We start from the raw sequence: 16,734 nt of genomic DNA on the forward strand, positions 1-16,734 counted from the left end.
AAAGCCCACCATGGGATCTCATGTCATAGCCCACTAGTCGGATTGATTTCATATTTTAGGTTTTGCTTATTGTTATTATTTAGAACATCATGAACACTTTGGATTTCTTTGTTTGGTTTTTATTTTAGTTTACTTCATTGCCAAGTTACTCTCTGAGTTGTAAAGCCTAATTGGGTGCGAAGCCCTCTCTTTTTCGAAAGGTTAACTACCATGGTGCGAAGCCACATCTATCCCGATTCACCTCCATCCATCGCCATCTCTATTACCCGTCTTATAACATCCACCATTCTCATCTCCCATAATCATCTGTGCTACAAATCTATCCCTTATTGCATCAAATTCCCTCTCTTCAACAGATTTGCAGAATCTGGCCCTGCAAAAGGGCTAAAACTTCGACGGAGCACTACGCCCAGGCCGTAGCTCGGATCGACGTGAAATTTGGGAATTTTGAAGCCCAAGCCTAGCCAACCAACCTCAAGGAGACGATTTTCGGGTACGTGGGCCCCACACACGTGCGGCCGATCACCAGCGCACGTGCGTCAGGTCCCACTCATGGTCCGCACGTGACAGCTATCTTCTGGTTCAAGGTTCCCTCTCCTTTACTCTCTCATATTTGTTTTTTTTTATAAAACCTAACCCTAGATGATCCTAAATCCTCAAATTCTATCCCTATTCTCACCCTAGGATTCCCTGAATTGAAATTTGTGAACCCCTTGGATCGGGGAATTATTTCTGTGCATGTGTGGATGAATTTCTTATCTTTGAGCATCATTTGGTTCATAAATTTTATTGATCCAACCCTATCATGTGTAGGCCCGGACTCGCATAGATTCCCCTTAATTGAATGTTTAGACTTTTGTGTGGGATGTGGAATTTTTTAGGTTATTGTTTCTGAATTAGTATGATCTAAGCCTGAAATCTTGCATATCATCTTTAAATTTCATGTCCTGCATCAAATTTGGTATCAAAGCATAGGATTTTTATAGAGGAATGCATTACATGTTTAGGGTTTAGTTGTTTATTTTCATTACGCATCAATTCTCATCATATATGATTGTTTAGAGGTCCATAAACTCTGACATAAGCTGCTGAAATTTTATGTTATCCCCTTATTGGAATTATTTTAGAAATTAACTTAGCGGGCGTGTTTTGTTGCAAGGGTGTTCCGTGGGTTTTCTTCGAGGGTTGCATTGTCTTTTTTTTTTTTTTTTAATGGTATTGAATACGTGACGGTGTTAGATAGCGAGTTTTTTTTCCTAACGATCAAAATTTTAGGCGAGTTTTAGGAAACAGTTTAAAAGCAAGCTTGTTTTTGGAATTCAACCAAAATCTAAGCATCTGTACAGCATTGTCTCAAAAAACAAAAAAAAAAAAACAAAACAAGTTACATGTTTCCGATCCAACCCTTTCCCACAGTAGGGTTGCGCTTTTTTCCTTTCTTGTTTTTTCTTTCCTTTTTATCAATATATTCCTCTGCGTTAATTCTCAAAAAAAAAAAAAAAAGTTACATGTTTCCCATCCAACCCTTTCCCACAACCCATTCGACAAAAGAATCCCAAACAAGGGTAGCTACCCACACAGCATTCCAACTAACATTGCGGAAGTATTTCCAATGTCAGAGCTGCACTTTTTTCCTTTCTTGTTTTTTCTTTCCTTTTTATCAATATATTCCTCTGCATTAATTCTCAAAAAAAAAAAAAAAAGTTACATGTTTCCCATCCAACCCTTTCCCACAGCCCATTCGACAAAAGAATCCCGAGCAAAGGTAGCTACCCACACAGCATTCCAACTAACATTGCGGAAGTATTTGCCATTCCTCTCTCCCCAAATAGACCAAAGAATAGGAAGGATTGAGTTTCCAAACCGCGTGACTAGTCTTCGAAGGGCAACCCCATGCCAAGCTAAAAGGAGGTCGCCAATATTATAAGTCATCGACCAAGCCATCTTGAATCTAGCGAGAATGGAATGCCACACTTGGGATGCATAAGAGCAATGAATGAAAAGATGGTTAACTGATTCCGCATTGGACATACATAGGAGGTAAATATTTGGGATCCCCAAGCCACACCAAACTGTCACACTCCTCAATCGACGGATTACAAGGAATCAACCACTCCAATAGAGCAAGTCACCCCTCCACACATCTTTCCAAAAACGAATCATCACTCTGTTTCCCAAGGAGGAGGCCAAGGCCCAAACCTTCCAAGAACCTAGCTCTTGTACTTGAGATTCCTTTCCAGCACGCTGAAGCTTTATAGTCTGAACTCTCCTTGGTCCACCATCCATAAGACGAGCACCCATATTTGCTAGCAACAACCTTCCTCAACAAAGCTCCCTTATTCATTTCGAAACGCCGCCGCCACTTGCCTAAAAGGGCAAAATTCATTACATTGAGAGAGCAGATGTTGGCACCTCCTTCATCGAAAGGTTTGCATACCTCGCCCCAATCCAAAAGATGGAATTTTTGTTGTCGACCGAATCTCCCCACAGAAAATCCCTCCTAAGCTAGTCCAGGTGAGAAAGGATCGTTGTCGGGCATTTGAATAGGGACATGAAGTAAATGGGAAGACTAGTTAAGGTTGTGATGCTAGACGCATACACGAGGATAAACGGTGAAGTGAGATCAATCAACAAATTAAGTTAGATAATCAAAATCACAAATCACGCCAAAATCATCAAATATCTCAAGTATCCAACATGAAACTATAAATAGTCTAGGCCACAATCAAGAAACTAAGCCATGCATGATCATTGAATACTAGAAATTAGGATGTAATGGGTGTAAGAACACCCAACTAGCATAGGTATAAGTCTATTTCAAAACAGAAGGACTATTACTACCTAGGGTTTGCTCGATTATAATGTAGGCTAACCTAGGGTTTGAGGAATTTAGGGGGGGAATGTGGAATTAGGGTTTAGATGGTTTAATTGGCTAAGGGATTTTGGGGCATGAGTATTACTTTAAGTAGGGATTCAAGATAAATTGGGATTCTAGGGTTAGGTGATTTTGGAATTAGGGTTTTTTTAGAAATTGAAAAATAGGAAATTGGGGATCTAGGGTTTAGGGTAGGGTAAGGGATGTAGGATCAAGGGGTTTTGATGAGGGAAGCAATGGGAAATCAAGGGACTGAGAGGTTGTTCGTATGGTCAGCCTAGGGGCTTGCATGTGTGGTCGTACGGTCACACGTGTGTGTCGTTGGATAGGGTTTTGGGGTCCTCAATGGTTGGGGTTGAAGTTGAATGATGAAAAGCTGGGGGGATGCGAATGGAAGAAGAAAGATGAAGTTTTGAGAAAATACATTTTTTGGATAGAAAGGAGGAGAGAAGGACAATAAGGACTTGTTTGATTTTCCGATGATCTGGTAAATATCGTGTAAAAAAGTAATAATTATTCCCCCATACATTTACAACATACCTGATTTGACTGCTTACTTTTTGACACGAAAACCAAGAATATTACAAAATATCTGTGGGTCCCACAGTAATGCATTTCGCTTATCCACACCGTTCATCCATTATTCCAGTTGAATTTATAGCATGAGTAAAAAAATGAGGCATATCCAATACTCAAGTGGACCACGTCATACGAAAAAAGGCAATCGAATACTTACCATTAAAAACTTTGTGGGGCCACTGTTTCTTTTAGAGTGGGCCACTTGAGTGTTGGATCTACTTCATTTTTTGTCTCATGCTTCAAAATATTGTAATAAAACAAATAGACGAAATGGATATATCATATGCATTACCTTGCAGTTCGAAAATTAAAATTAACTCTTTTGAACCAATTTGAAAGGCACAAATTCCTATACATTTACAAACACGGTGCAATCGTAATAATTACTATTTACTGTGTATTTCCTATTGCTTTGAAAAAACAAACAGGGCCTAATAGTTGGGAAGCCTCGCACCTCCGTTGAATGGGGAATGGAATTACAGCACACCTAAGCTCCAAATCACATCATGAAAAGGAGAGAACGCAAAGTTCTTTTAAAACCACCCCCCCCCCCCCCCCCCGACTTTTATAAATAAATAAATAACCTCTCTCAGGAAACAATTCTCATTTAAATAAAATTAAAAAAAAAAAAAAAAACATATTCAAGTAAAACATAAAATAGTCCAAAAATAATAAAATAAATGACAAAAATTGCTCAAAACAAATAAATTTAAACTATCTTACACCATGCGTGGCCAATGGGGTGGTCCACGATCAAGATTGATCCAAAGGCCCATCGTGCGCGATCCAACAGTTCGATCGATGTGGGCATTAAATCCAAAGGTCCAGAATCCTTAAGAATGCAGCCCACCTGCATCTTCCTAGTGGAGGGTCTTCGAAGATGCATCAAATGCATGTGAGGTCTTCAAAATAGGCCACTCAGCCCACTTGGGCCCACGTAGTGATCATCCATTCAGAGAGGAACTAGTGATGATCTCCTCCTCTGATAGACCCTGAATGGTGCTCTAATGTCCTTGTCAGGCTGCTTTGGTGAGGGTAATTCTCCTGCCTAAAGACAAGTAACGCCCTCTCCACCTTGATAATTTTCTTTCAAATCTTTCGACCACCTTGTCCCAAAGATGCATGGGTGGCTTTCCCAATTCCCACGCAAAGAGGAAGACCCAAATATGAGGAAGGAAAGAAGCCCGCCTTGCACCCAAGTGAACCAGCCAATTCCTCAATTTCAACCTTGTCCATATGAATTCCAAGGATTACACATTTAGCTAAGTTAACCTTTTGCCCCGATGCTGCTTCAAAGCAACGGACAATCATGCTAAGATTGTCAATTTATGCAACGTCCGCCTTGTAAAACAAAAGCATATCATCTGCAAACTGAATATGGAAAATCGGGGGGAATCGACCCACTTGGAAACCTTGAAACAAGCCCACTTCATATCCCCTAAAAAGCATCCTACTAAGCGCTTCAACTATAACAACTAAAAGGAATGGAGATGGCAAATCGCCTGGTCTAATACCTCTCGAGCTTTTCAAAAACCCTTTGGGGGAGGCGTTCACCAAAACCGAGACTTTAGCCAAACCAATATATTCCAAAATCCATTTTCCCCAAAAAACTTGGCTGCCCAAAGAGAAAACTGCTTCCTTGACTTCCTCCAAAAACAGCCGCTCGAGAGAGGACGAATCCTCATTGGATAGCATACTAAGACAAGGTTGTCCGAAGAAGGCCTAATCCAATCTTCCTGTTTTTTAAAGAGCTTGATAGAATTTAACCACCTTCGAGCAAACCATATCTTTGTCGACTAATCTTTCCCCATCCACCACAATGCTACTAAGCTTATTGTTTCTAGCATGCACATTCGCGCAACACTATGGAAAACTCTTGTATTTTTGTCCCCCTCTTTGAGCCAAGTAGCACACAATCTTTGCCTCCATTTAATCTCCTCCTCTTTGAGCTGATTAGTGTAGTCAGAAGCTAATTTGGACCGCAAAGCCAGCTCCATCTCCGACAGCTCTTCCCCTTCCGCTTTCAAATCTAGCACGGCAAGATTAGAAATAGACGGAAGAAAAAGAAAGGGCAAGGAATCTAAATTATGGCATTTTAGCTTCTAATTCAGAATTTCACATCCATACGAGAGATATATACCACATGCATAAGGCATAATGTATTGCAACAGTTATATACAACCCTGAGTGTAAGTCACGTGTTTGATGTTTCACTTAACCCAAAAGTAACTCAACAGTATACAAGAGTGGCAGATTTAAAAAATTACACAGAAAAAAAAAAAAAAAGATTATCCATATCAAGGCTGTTAAAAACATCACCTGTGAACAATATAAAAGCAAAAATCTGCCTGCAGCAGCAGTGAGAGAGACAGAAGCACTGATCTTGTATGAACAGTGTGGATCTACCTGCAAAGGGGGAGTAAAACTATTCAATTTCACATAGCAAAGGGAAAATAAATAAGTTTGCTAGAGTCCCAGTTGGTTTTCATGGAAAATATTGCACTGTGGAGTTTTCCAAGCTCAGCAAGCAATAATCATGAACTAGAAATTTTCCACAGGTGGTGAGGGCCTCAATGTTGCAATCCAGGTTGCGAGTTGATGCAGAAACAAACATTCAGAAAAATCAATTGTTGCAAAAAGATTTGAGGCAAAATTGTTAAAAACATTCAAACAGTTTCTGCTTATCAAATTTGAAATAGAAACTGCTAAAACTGAAGTCATTCTAAACAATCAATGGATAAAACTGCTAATCAGCTAAATCCATGTGTTATGGAAAAAAACATAACAAGAAAAAGAAAGCACCAAACCCAAAATGCAATTTAAAGAGTGCTTGGAACTGTGCATTCCCTCCCTCCTTCCCATGCAATATCTAAGCAACAAAAGCCAAAACAGAAACCAGGGGAACCACCATGACCAGAACAAAGACCCCAGCATGCCACAATGGGCATCTCGAAGCAACAAAAGCCAAAGCAGAAACCAGGGGAACCACCATGACCAGAATAAAGACCCTAGCGCTGCCACAATAGGCAGTAGGGTCCACACACATAAGCCGGGGCAGTAAACCCAGTAACATGACTATAGCCACATAGAATGCACTATTTGAGACACTTTTTCAAGAATCGCATATGAGAGTTCAGTACTGTCATTTTTCTTGTTATGCTTTTGTTATGATATTTATAGGGATCTAGCTGATTAGCAGTTTCATGCATTAACCAATTAGAATTATTTCAGTTTTAGCAATTTTGTATCAAACTTGATTAGCAGAAATTGATTTGAGTATTTGTTTAGCAATTTTGTACTGAATTTCTTGCAACAATCAATTTGTCAAAATATTTGTTTCTGGATCAATCTGCAACCTGATTCAAATGAATTGTGAAGCTTTAACCTGTGGTTTAAGCATTGCATTTCAAGGCTTGATAACTTCGATCTTCAAGTAAGTTTTCCATGAAAAAATCCAGTTTGTCGAGCAACAGATTCGGGAACAGAGGAATATTTTCAAGAAAATCTTGTTGAAAAACAGTAAGGGAAATAGCTTTTTCTTTCTCACAATTTCCCGTAAGCATTCTTTCGTAGAAAACATCTTTTCCACCATTTTCGTTTCAACAAATCGAAACAGGCCCAGGGATGTTTGGGAAGATGGAAATCATTGGCAATGAAATCAATTTCCATGCGTGTAGTGTTTTCCCTTGTTTGTGTTACAAAATAGATGTGAAAATAGATTGTCATTATTACAGTTTCCTCTGAAAACAAGTGGAATTGATTTCTCCCAAAAAAAGTTCAGCCATGAGCATATCCCCTCTTTATGGGGGACACCAATTGACCATTGAGGGTTCTTTATACTTTCCACACTAAAAATAAATTCTATCCAACGATGTTGAAGGAAAAATAAATCTATTTCCCTGGAAAATTGAATTACAAAACAAACAATGGAGGCTACTGAATCTTTTCCACGTTTTAAGTTTTCCGTTGAGGTTTTCGATATTCTACCATTTGGATTCTTCCTATCCAAACAAGCCTGCAGAAACTGATTTGAATGTTTGTTTAGCAGTTTCTGTATCAAATTTATTGCAACGATATTCCTCTGAATGTTTGTTTTACCAAATATATGAAGAGAAACGAACAATAATTTTTGCTAATTAAAGAACTTCATACCATTAACAAAACAGTGGTCTTCTCAGACCCTCGAGTTGAACCCCAAAATGCCGGGAATGAATCCACAACAATTGTCTCAGAATACAAATTTGGAATGATGTGTAGACCCGATGTTGAATCCCAAGCTAGTGCTACAGGTGGGAAGCAACGCAATTTGCAAAGGCCTGCAGTACTAACATAGAGCCATCATTAAAATGAGTTTCCACAACCTTAATTGAAACATTCCATTAACTTGAGGAAAGCATGTAATATCATATCTCAATACTGGTGAACACATCTTTCTTCATGCACATGCAATCATTAAATGTAAGCACAAAATTGTGTGAATCCACGAGAAGAAGGATATTGCAGAAGGAAATGCTTTGAGCCGGAGTGACCGTTGACTGAAATTATTGAAGAGATGTACCAGGAATTATTTGGCACTTCTACATTTGAAGATACATGACATCACATGCCCATATCGAAGTAATCAGTGAGAAGGTCATTCAGCTATCAGATAACTAGGATTGAGAATGTCTATCAGCAATCTTGGAAAGCATAGCAGATGCAATCTAGATGATGGAAGTGGGATCAACCTTTGGTTGGATGTTTGGTGCAGGCGTGCAGCACATCCCTCGGCTACAGGATATCCTGATTTTTTTCATACAGTGTTTTAAATAGCGGTAGCGTGTTGCGTAGCGTTCAACCCTCCATAGCGTGTAGCGAAATAGCGTAGCGTGTAGCGTAAGCTACACAATACTTCTATTTTTAAATTTATATATATATATATATGATAAATATTAAATAGTAAGAAGTTGATGGATAGGGTCTTATTATTTTTAAGTTAATACATGTCTCGTGTACAATTTTTTAAGGGCCCGAATTAGGCGGGACTCGGATTGTGAAGTGTAGCACACAAGTGTCAAAGTTTTTTGGGCCCCACCGTGATAAATGTGTTATATCCACACCATCCATCCATTTTGCCAAATAATTTTAGGGCATAAGCCCGAAAATGAGGCAAATCCAAAGCTCGGGTGGACCGCTCCATAAGAAACAACAATAATTAAACATCCACCATTAAAAATTTATTGGGGGCTACAAAAGTATTAGATCAAGCTGACATGTGTGTTTTCCCTTCATCCATGTCAATGTGACCTAATTAACAGGTTAGATGGAAAATGAACATTACAGGGAACCGTGTAACAAAATGGTGCAAGTGCACTGTTCAACGTGCACCGCAGAACACAAAAATAATAATAATAATAATAATTTCGATGCCGGAAATGAAAAAGGAGGGGGAAACCGAAAGAAGAGAGAGAGAGAGAGAGAGAGAGAGAGAGAGAGAGAGAGAGAGAGAAGAAGAAGAAGAAGAAGAATCCTTTACTATAATGACAGCAGTCCGAGAAGAAGAAGAAGAAGGGGAAGAAGAAGAAGAGGAAGAAGGAGAAGAAGGAAGAGGAGAAGAAGAAAAAAAGAAAAAGAAAAAAAGGAAGGAGCGTACCTATTTTTGTCTCAAGATGAGATTGAATCGCTGAAAACTGTAAATATTGAAGCTCCACAGCGATCGGTTTGCCTCTGGAAGTAGTTTTTCCAACTCACGATTGAAAAGTGGGGAGGAGCAACGTCAGCAGCGTCGGTTTGCGCCTGGCAGCTGACTTTCGACCACAACATTGAAGGGTGGGGAGAGAATCAGCGTCGGCAGCGTCGGATCTGCTCTGTGAGAAGATTTTGGGTCTCCAAATGCAAGGGTGGGGAGAGCAGCTGCGTCGGCTGCTGCGGTTTGGGGGTGGAAGCCCTTTAGAATTAGGTTTTTTAACTTAAGTTTGCTTGTGGTGTGAGTTCACCACTGTTTCCTGCACTGGAAAAACAAAAAAAAAAAAATACAAAACAGGTAGCGTACGCTACCTGCGCTACACGCTACATACCCGTAGCGTACGCTACGACCCCTGTAGCGCACGCTACAGGGGAAAAACGCTATTTCTGACGCTACGTAGCGAAATCGCTACGCAGGCGTGCAGCACATCCCTCGGCTACAGGATATCCTTATTTATTTCATATGAGTGAGGTCAGTACATGGATGCTAAACTGCCAAGGGAGCTTTCTAGGACAGCAGCAAAGAATTGTGGAATTGCAATTGTCGAGATGAAATTGAAAAGTCATCAAAATTACCCTTCTAGGGCTGCAGGATGGTGCAATTTGAACAAGGGAAGACAAGGATCAAAGGCATCTAAACAGGATTTGAGAATGGCTATTCTTGTTATTACAAGAACTCGTTGTTTGAAGGGGATCCAAGGAATCTTATGTCGAGGGCTTTTCACAGAATTCCAAGCCATGGTGATTATTTCTCATTTTGTGATTAGCACATGGAGGACACTGCATTTGCTTGTGCAGGAAGAGAGGCAAATGACACTCGAAGGTATTAGGAGATTTTCCCTTCCTATTGTGAATATTAACCCAATATTAGGACTTGCAATTGACAAAAACAATTTTTAACCTTTAAAGATGAGTGTTGAATATTAACCAGATATTTTCATCATGGCATAATCACTAAAACAGTTGGCTGTATTAGCAAATTCTTTACACAAATGAAAAAATAAAAATAAAAACAAAAGATTTATCACTGGTTCCTAGGAATATAGCAGAAAAATATGTAGAAAAATCCTTACTGCTATGTTCCACATCTCCAGCTTGTTCAATGGGAAGCCCCGAATTTTTTATTCCACAGCCTGCTGTCCTCACTGACAAAGTAACAGGCAAGAGGCCTAAACTCATAGAGAATGTAGCATTCAAAGCCAAAGGGTGATCCTCCTTCAAAAAGATTTCCTATGTGACAAAATCAACTAGTTACTCCACTGGAATATAAAACAAAATTAAAGTGACCTGATATTGACATGCGTACAAAAATAGTAAAAATCCAAACATACATGCTGATAATTTTTCTAAAATTACTAACCTCTTGAGCGTAGCTAGAAAGAAGCAGTGAACTAAGAGAGAACTCTCTCTTGCCTTCCTCTGGATTATAGAACTGTCCGACTGCCATGGAAGCTGCAGGGGGAGGCCTGCCTGAGACGCTCTGGATAATGAAAAGGGTGAGAAACACATCCATTGCTCATTCTAAGCTATTACAAACGAATACAACCATTTTCATCATGAATGGAACTTCAGCCAAATACTCGATGCGGTTAGGAAAAGTGTATATTTGACAAAATTTAGCATCTTGAGATGATTAAACCCCAATAATGGACTCCACATTGCCCATCAAATATATATATAGGTACTATGAGGTCGAGATGTGTGGGCCCCACCATGATTCATGTCGGGCATCCATCCCATTAATCAGATACACCTGTCCATGTTGGGCCATGGGCTTAAAAATCAGGCCAATCCATAACTTAGGTGGGCCACACCACAGATAACAATTGAGAGTGGATACCCAACATTGAAACATTCATGATCGTTTATAGGGCCCATTGAGATGTGGTTCAGACAACCAGCCCACTCATTATGTGTGTCCCACTTGGATGAGCAGTCACACCAAGTTTCAGCTGTATCCAAAACTCAGGTCGGCCCCACCAAGTGCTTTTAGATGTTTTAGGCATGATTTCACATGGTTTCAGATGGTGTGACCCACTTGAGTTTCAGATAAGGTTCATTTTTGGGATATCCCATAACCTAGAGGGGACCCACCAAATGCATGGTGTGGATGTCTGCCATAGATCACAGTGGGACCCACAGCTCGATCTCATGGGAAGCTCCCATGAGGTCGACCTCATAGCATCCCTTTCCACAAAGGATGCTTCATATATCAAAGGCTAGGTAACAGAGGGAGAAATCAAGGGGACAGTTTGAGAGTTCGGCAGAGACAAGGCACCGGGACCGGACGATTTTCCTTTAGCACTTTTTCAAGTGTTTTGGGAAAAAGTAAAATTGGATGTAATAGCTTTCATCAGGGATTTATTTTAAAGTAGTAGACTTGCAAAGGAATTTGGTGTGGATGTCTACCATAGATCACAGTGGGGCCGACACAGCTCGATCTCATGGGAAGCTCCCATGAGGTCAACCTCATAGCATCCCTTTCCACAAAGGATGCTTAATATATCAAAGGCTGGGCAACAGAGGGAGAAATCAAGGGGACAGTTTGAGAGTTCGGCAGAGACAAGGCACCGGGACTGGACGATTTTCCTTTAGGGGGTGTTTGTTTTCTTATTTCTAGCTGGAAATAAAAGTAAATAAGCAATCATTATTTTCCATAAGAAATGCACTGTAGCCGCCATACAAAGTAAGCTTTGATTTGACTTGACACTAATATCGAGAAAAAATTTCAAAATTTTGCAGGGCCCACCATGATATATTTGTCTGATCCAAGCCGTCCATTCATTGTAACAGTTCATTTTAGGGCATAAACTGAAAATCGAGGCAAATCCAAAGTGCAAGTGTACCACAACACTAGAAACATGGGGATTAAACACACCCCATTGAAAACTTCTTGTGGGCCATACGAGTTTTGTATCCAGCTGATATTTGTGTTTTTCCTTCATCCATGTCCATGTGATCATATGAACAGGTTGGATCACAGATACAAATCAGTGTGGGACCTACGGATGGCTTCACATTTCAACGATGGATGTCGATATCCCCTTGTTTGCTGCAGTGTGGTCCAATTGAGCTTATAATCTACCTAATTTTTTGACACAAGCGCAAAAATGATTTGATAAAATAGATAAACGGCATGGATCAATCACATACATCATGATAAGATCCAAAAATTTCACTCGGTCATTCTCACCCTTTTCTTCAAAAAGTAAATTCCGAAAATCGAGGTGTAATTTACCTTTCATATTTCATCTCTTCCAAACAATAGAAATAGGTTATAATTATCTATTTACCACCATTTACAATGGTAAATAGGAAAACAAACAGGCCCTTAGCATTTTTTCAAGTGTTTTGGGAAAAAGTAAAATTGGATGTAATAGCTTTCATCGGGGATTTATTTTAAAGAAGTAGACTTGCGAGCGAAGGAATTTGGTGCTTCATTTATAGCATTGATCCCTAAGGAAGGAGCTGATAGTTTGAAGGATTTCATGCCAATTAGCTTGATTGGGGCCACTTACAAGATACTAGCCAAAATATTATCAGGCTCAAGCAGATTCTTGGGAAGATTATCTCGAATTTCGAGCTTTCGTGTAAGGCAGAAAAATATTAGATAGTGCCCTGATAGATCACGAGCGTTGGGATGCACAGTTCAAAGGGGGTGGTGGTTTAGTATATAAACTTGATTTGGAAAATGCATGTGACCACATGGATTGGAAGTTTCTGGACTATACACTCAGGCAACTCGGTTTCAGGAAAAGTGGCGAAACCGGATATACACATGCGTTAGTTCAGCCAGGTTCTCAATCTTAGGAAATGGTTCAGGGAAGGTGTATCTTTTTCCATGGGAGATGGGTGGCTAGTCAAATTCTAAGAAGATATTTGGTCGGGGAGTCAGCCTCCAAACAAATTATTTCCTGCCTTAGCCTCAGTCTATGTATCAGACTATCTCAGTGGCAAGCTGTTTCGCTCGCTTAGGCCCCGCGGGTGTATAGACTCCGCCTTGCAAAAGAAACTTAAAAGGAGGATGAGGAAGCTGAGCTTCTTACGTTGCTAGAGCGACTCTCAGGAATCGAGCTCAAGTTTGGAAAAGGATTCGATGTGTTGGACTCTAGACAAGCCGGGTTCTTTTTCAGTCAAATCATTTTATTCGCTATTAACCAGTTCCTATCTGGGATCCGAACCGGTGCATTCTTATTTTATTTGGTCATACAGTTCCCCCAAGAAGGTTGCGCCCTTCATATGGTTGGCTAGTTGGAATAAGATTCTCACTTTGGATAACCTCCATAAGCAAGGCCTATTCCTAGTCAATGCTTGCCCTCTATGTTGGAAGGACAGTGAATCGGTAAATCACATTTTCTGCATTGTCAATTTGTACGGGAGATTTGGGATAACTTCCTGACGTTGTTTGGATCTCACTGGGTAATGCCAAAATCCCTACCTGACCTACTGTGGGCATGGCATGGTGGTGGTACAGGTAAGAGGGGAAAGCATGCATGGCGATTACTTTTGCCGGTGGTCTTTAGGGCAGTATAGCAGGAAAGGAATAACAGGTGTTTCAACAACTTTCTGGGAACAGCCGTGGGGGTATTTTCTACAGCAAAACACCATCTTATAGAGTGGGCAGCATCCATACCTGCGTTAAAGGACTGTTCCTTTGTCAGTCCATCTTGGAATGACCTGTAATTTCTGTTTTTTCTCTATTCTTGTAGCCTGAGGCCTTGGGCATAGATCTTCCACTTGTGTTAATCTCGTAACCTTTCAAAAGTTTGTGTGTGTGTGTGGCATACAGGATATTCAAAAGATGTTGCTACACTTGCCACTTAGCGTAACTCTCATAACTGTTTATTAGGAGGATCTCACAAGATACAGATAACTAAAATGGACATCCTTGGGAGTTGGGACAAAGTGATGAAAAACACAGGGTGGGAAAAGGAAAATGTCACGTAACTTGAAAAAACATCAGAGTACCCATGCAGTCCCAACAACTAATACTTACCACAAAAGTTTACAGTGGATGGCATAGTACGAAGTGCTCATCCACAAAAGGTGGGCTTGGAAATTTCTGTGTGGAGAATGCAGGATACAGTGAGCTACAGTCTAAACATCAGTATGTTCCACCTAAGAATATTAAAGGCCAAAAGTATGGGAAGCTGTTTGTGTGTGCGCGCGCACACCTCTAGCAGGGGTTAGCAAGAAACTCAGCAGGGAGTCAATCAAATACCTAAAAGCCTTTCATTGATAGGGGATAAAAACAGTATCACATAACAAGAATGGACAGTGAAAGGAGTAAAAGATAAATATACCGGACGAGGAGCAACTGAAATAGTCAAGAATCGGAAACCCTGCATATCTTTAGGATCCAGCCGAAGAACAGCAGATGGAGGTGCTTGTTCAGTTTGACTGCCTGGTTCGATCTGGTAAACAAACACCACTTCAGTATATAGTATAAAATAACGATAACAACAGAATGAGGAAGTTCCTGTTATCCTTTTCTAACAAGTCCATGTTGACATAATACAAAATTTGCTCATAAGATGATGCAGTGTACACTAATTCAACTGAAAAGGATAAAGCACAAAACTGGTATAAAGAATATCTGAAAAGAAATCTTGCAAAAGGATAATTTGCAGAAGCATCAACATCAGAACTATGGGCCTTAGTACCTGCCTTGGTGCAGGCCCTGCTGGGATGTGGACCATCTTCATGGTCACCTCAATAACTCTTCTGCTGGGAGGCACTTCCCCATCTGATGAAATTTCATGCTTTTCAGGCCAAAGATGCACTCTAACCCCAGAACATGGAGCAAGGTTTGTAGCGAATATGAAGTGGTCTTTGCCATTAGATCCCTGAGCAATGAGAGCATATAGGTGAAATTGTGACTTCTGAATATCAACTAAGAATGCATTGCAAAACCCATTTGTATTATTCACTAAGCAACATGGAGCGTATGAAATGAATAAGTTCAATATTATGCATTATCCCAAGGGAACTTATATCTACAAAATCCTGCCATCTCAACAACTCGTTGAGATGATGTGTGCATTTGTAATGTGTGCAGGTGCACAGAGGAGGTGGGGGGTAGCTTTAAGACCATCCATGCTTTATGAGACAGAATGTTGGGTGACCAAGGAACAACATGTTCATATCACGAATGTAGCTTAAATGAGGATGTTGAGATGGATGAGAAGAAAGGCAAGGATAGAATTAGACATGAATGTGTTCAACGAATTTAAGATTAGCACCAATAGGTAATAAAATGGGGAATAGTAAACGAGATGGTTTGGCCATGTGCAACAAAGACCAAGAACGGCACCTGTTAGGAGTAAGCCAGTTCAAGTTGGAGGCTCTAAAAGGCAAGGGGAAGGTCTAATAACCTTCAAAAAAATATTGGATAACCTATGGTTTAACTGAAGATATAGTCAAGTGGAATAGCGGGATAGGATTTGTGTAGCCGCCCCAAATCCAATTAGTTGGGATAAGGCTTAGATGGTGGTGGGGAGGGGGGTGAGTAAGTTGTATTTATATTGAGTTAGATAGTTTTATCACTCATATGAAGAGTTGTATTTATATTGAGTTAGATAGTTTTATCACTCATATGAAGCAATTGGTGTGCACAATAGTCAATTTGCACATATCCTATTTTGACATGCTTGCAAGATTCCCACCGACCATCTTTTAGTGGCAGGAGATAATGTGTGCAACACTCTCAGTGCTCACTGTGCACACTGAAGTTGTGCTCAAAAGAAATTTGTAATTCTTCTGTAGAAGTATAAACATATCATCTCGTCCTTCACAGCTCTTTTGTATGCTATTTGACCAAGTAACTATGTCTACGTATAAGTTACATAGGAATTTTCTAATCTAGTCATATCATGAACTCAAAAGTACAAGGTGCTTCCAAAATTCTCAATGGGCAAGAAAAGAGATCGCACTTCCCTGATTTGGTGGTGGAGGTTATTAGGAGGTTAAGCTAGAGGTTTTGGTATGGGCCTCATGCCTAAAGGCTTGTGATATTTGTATATTGTATAGTTTGTTTGGGTTGTAGTTTTGCACAGCTTTGGTGCTCTTTTTTAATAAAAATCCGTCATCTTTCAGAGAAAAAAAGAAAGAACTCAAGAAGCTTCAAGTACACAGGAATTTTCTAATCTAGTCATATCATGAACTCAAGAATCATTAAGTCTGAAGAATGAAACAACTAGTAGCCATACATGACGTAAGCAATGGCAGTGACAACTGGCAACATTTCCCAAGAAGCATGATTGAAGCAGATTTAGTCATATATGCTAGTATTTTCGTCCACCCAATGCAGATCTTTTGATTTCTGGTAATGTTTATGCAATAGCAATAGAGCTTCGCAGTTTTTATTCATACAAAATTTGTTCCCTCCTATTGCCTTTTTTCCTGTTAAATAACAATTCTTTCAATATTGTCAAACAGCTGTATGGGTGTATCAGCTAGCCAGATTTGCTAAAGTTGCCAGCCATGCCTGATACGGTGATACCTCATGTTTGTTTGGATGCTGATACATGTCTGTTTCATAGTTACACGGGTGGTAA

At 40.0% G+C, this 16,734-nt stretch overlaps 1 protein-coding gene across 3 annotated transcripts in view; it reads right to left on the minus strand.

Annotated features, from left to right (window-relative positions):
- Positions 1 to 16,734, minus strand: part of LOC131257923 (GPI inositol-deacylase) — a 53,155-nt gene that overhangs the window by 13,686 nt on the left and 22,735 nt on the right. For all 3 annotated transcript variants that reach the window (XM_058258871.1, XM_058258870.1, XM_058258872.1), the window contains exons 8-13: positions 14,842 to 15,024; positions 14,482 to 14,592; positions 10,539 to 10,658; positions 10,252 to 10,408; positions 7,607 to 7,770; positions 5,774 to 5,860 (exon numbers count right to left, since the gene is read on the minus strand). In XM_058258871.1, coding sequence (XP_058114854.1) covers positions 5,774 to 5,860; positions 7,607 to 7,770; positions 10,252 to 10,408; positions 10,539 to 10,658; positions 14,482 to 14,592; positions 14,842 to 15,024 — 822 coding nt within the window. The remainder of the gene's footprint in view (positions 1 to 5,773; positions 5,861 to 7,606; positions 7,771 to 10,251; positions 10,409 to 10,538; positions 10,659 to 14,481; positions 14,593 to 14,841; positions 15,025 to 16,734) is intronic.

Source organism: Magnolia sinica, chromosome 10 (assembly GCF_029962835.1).
Source record: "Magnolia sinica isolate HGM2019 chromosome 10, MsV1, whole genome shotgun sequence".
Lineage (NCBI taxonomy): Eukaryota > Viridiplantae > Streptophyta > Magnoliopsida > Magnoliales > Magnoliaceae > Magnolia > Magnolia sinica.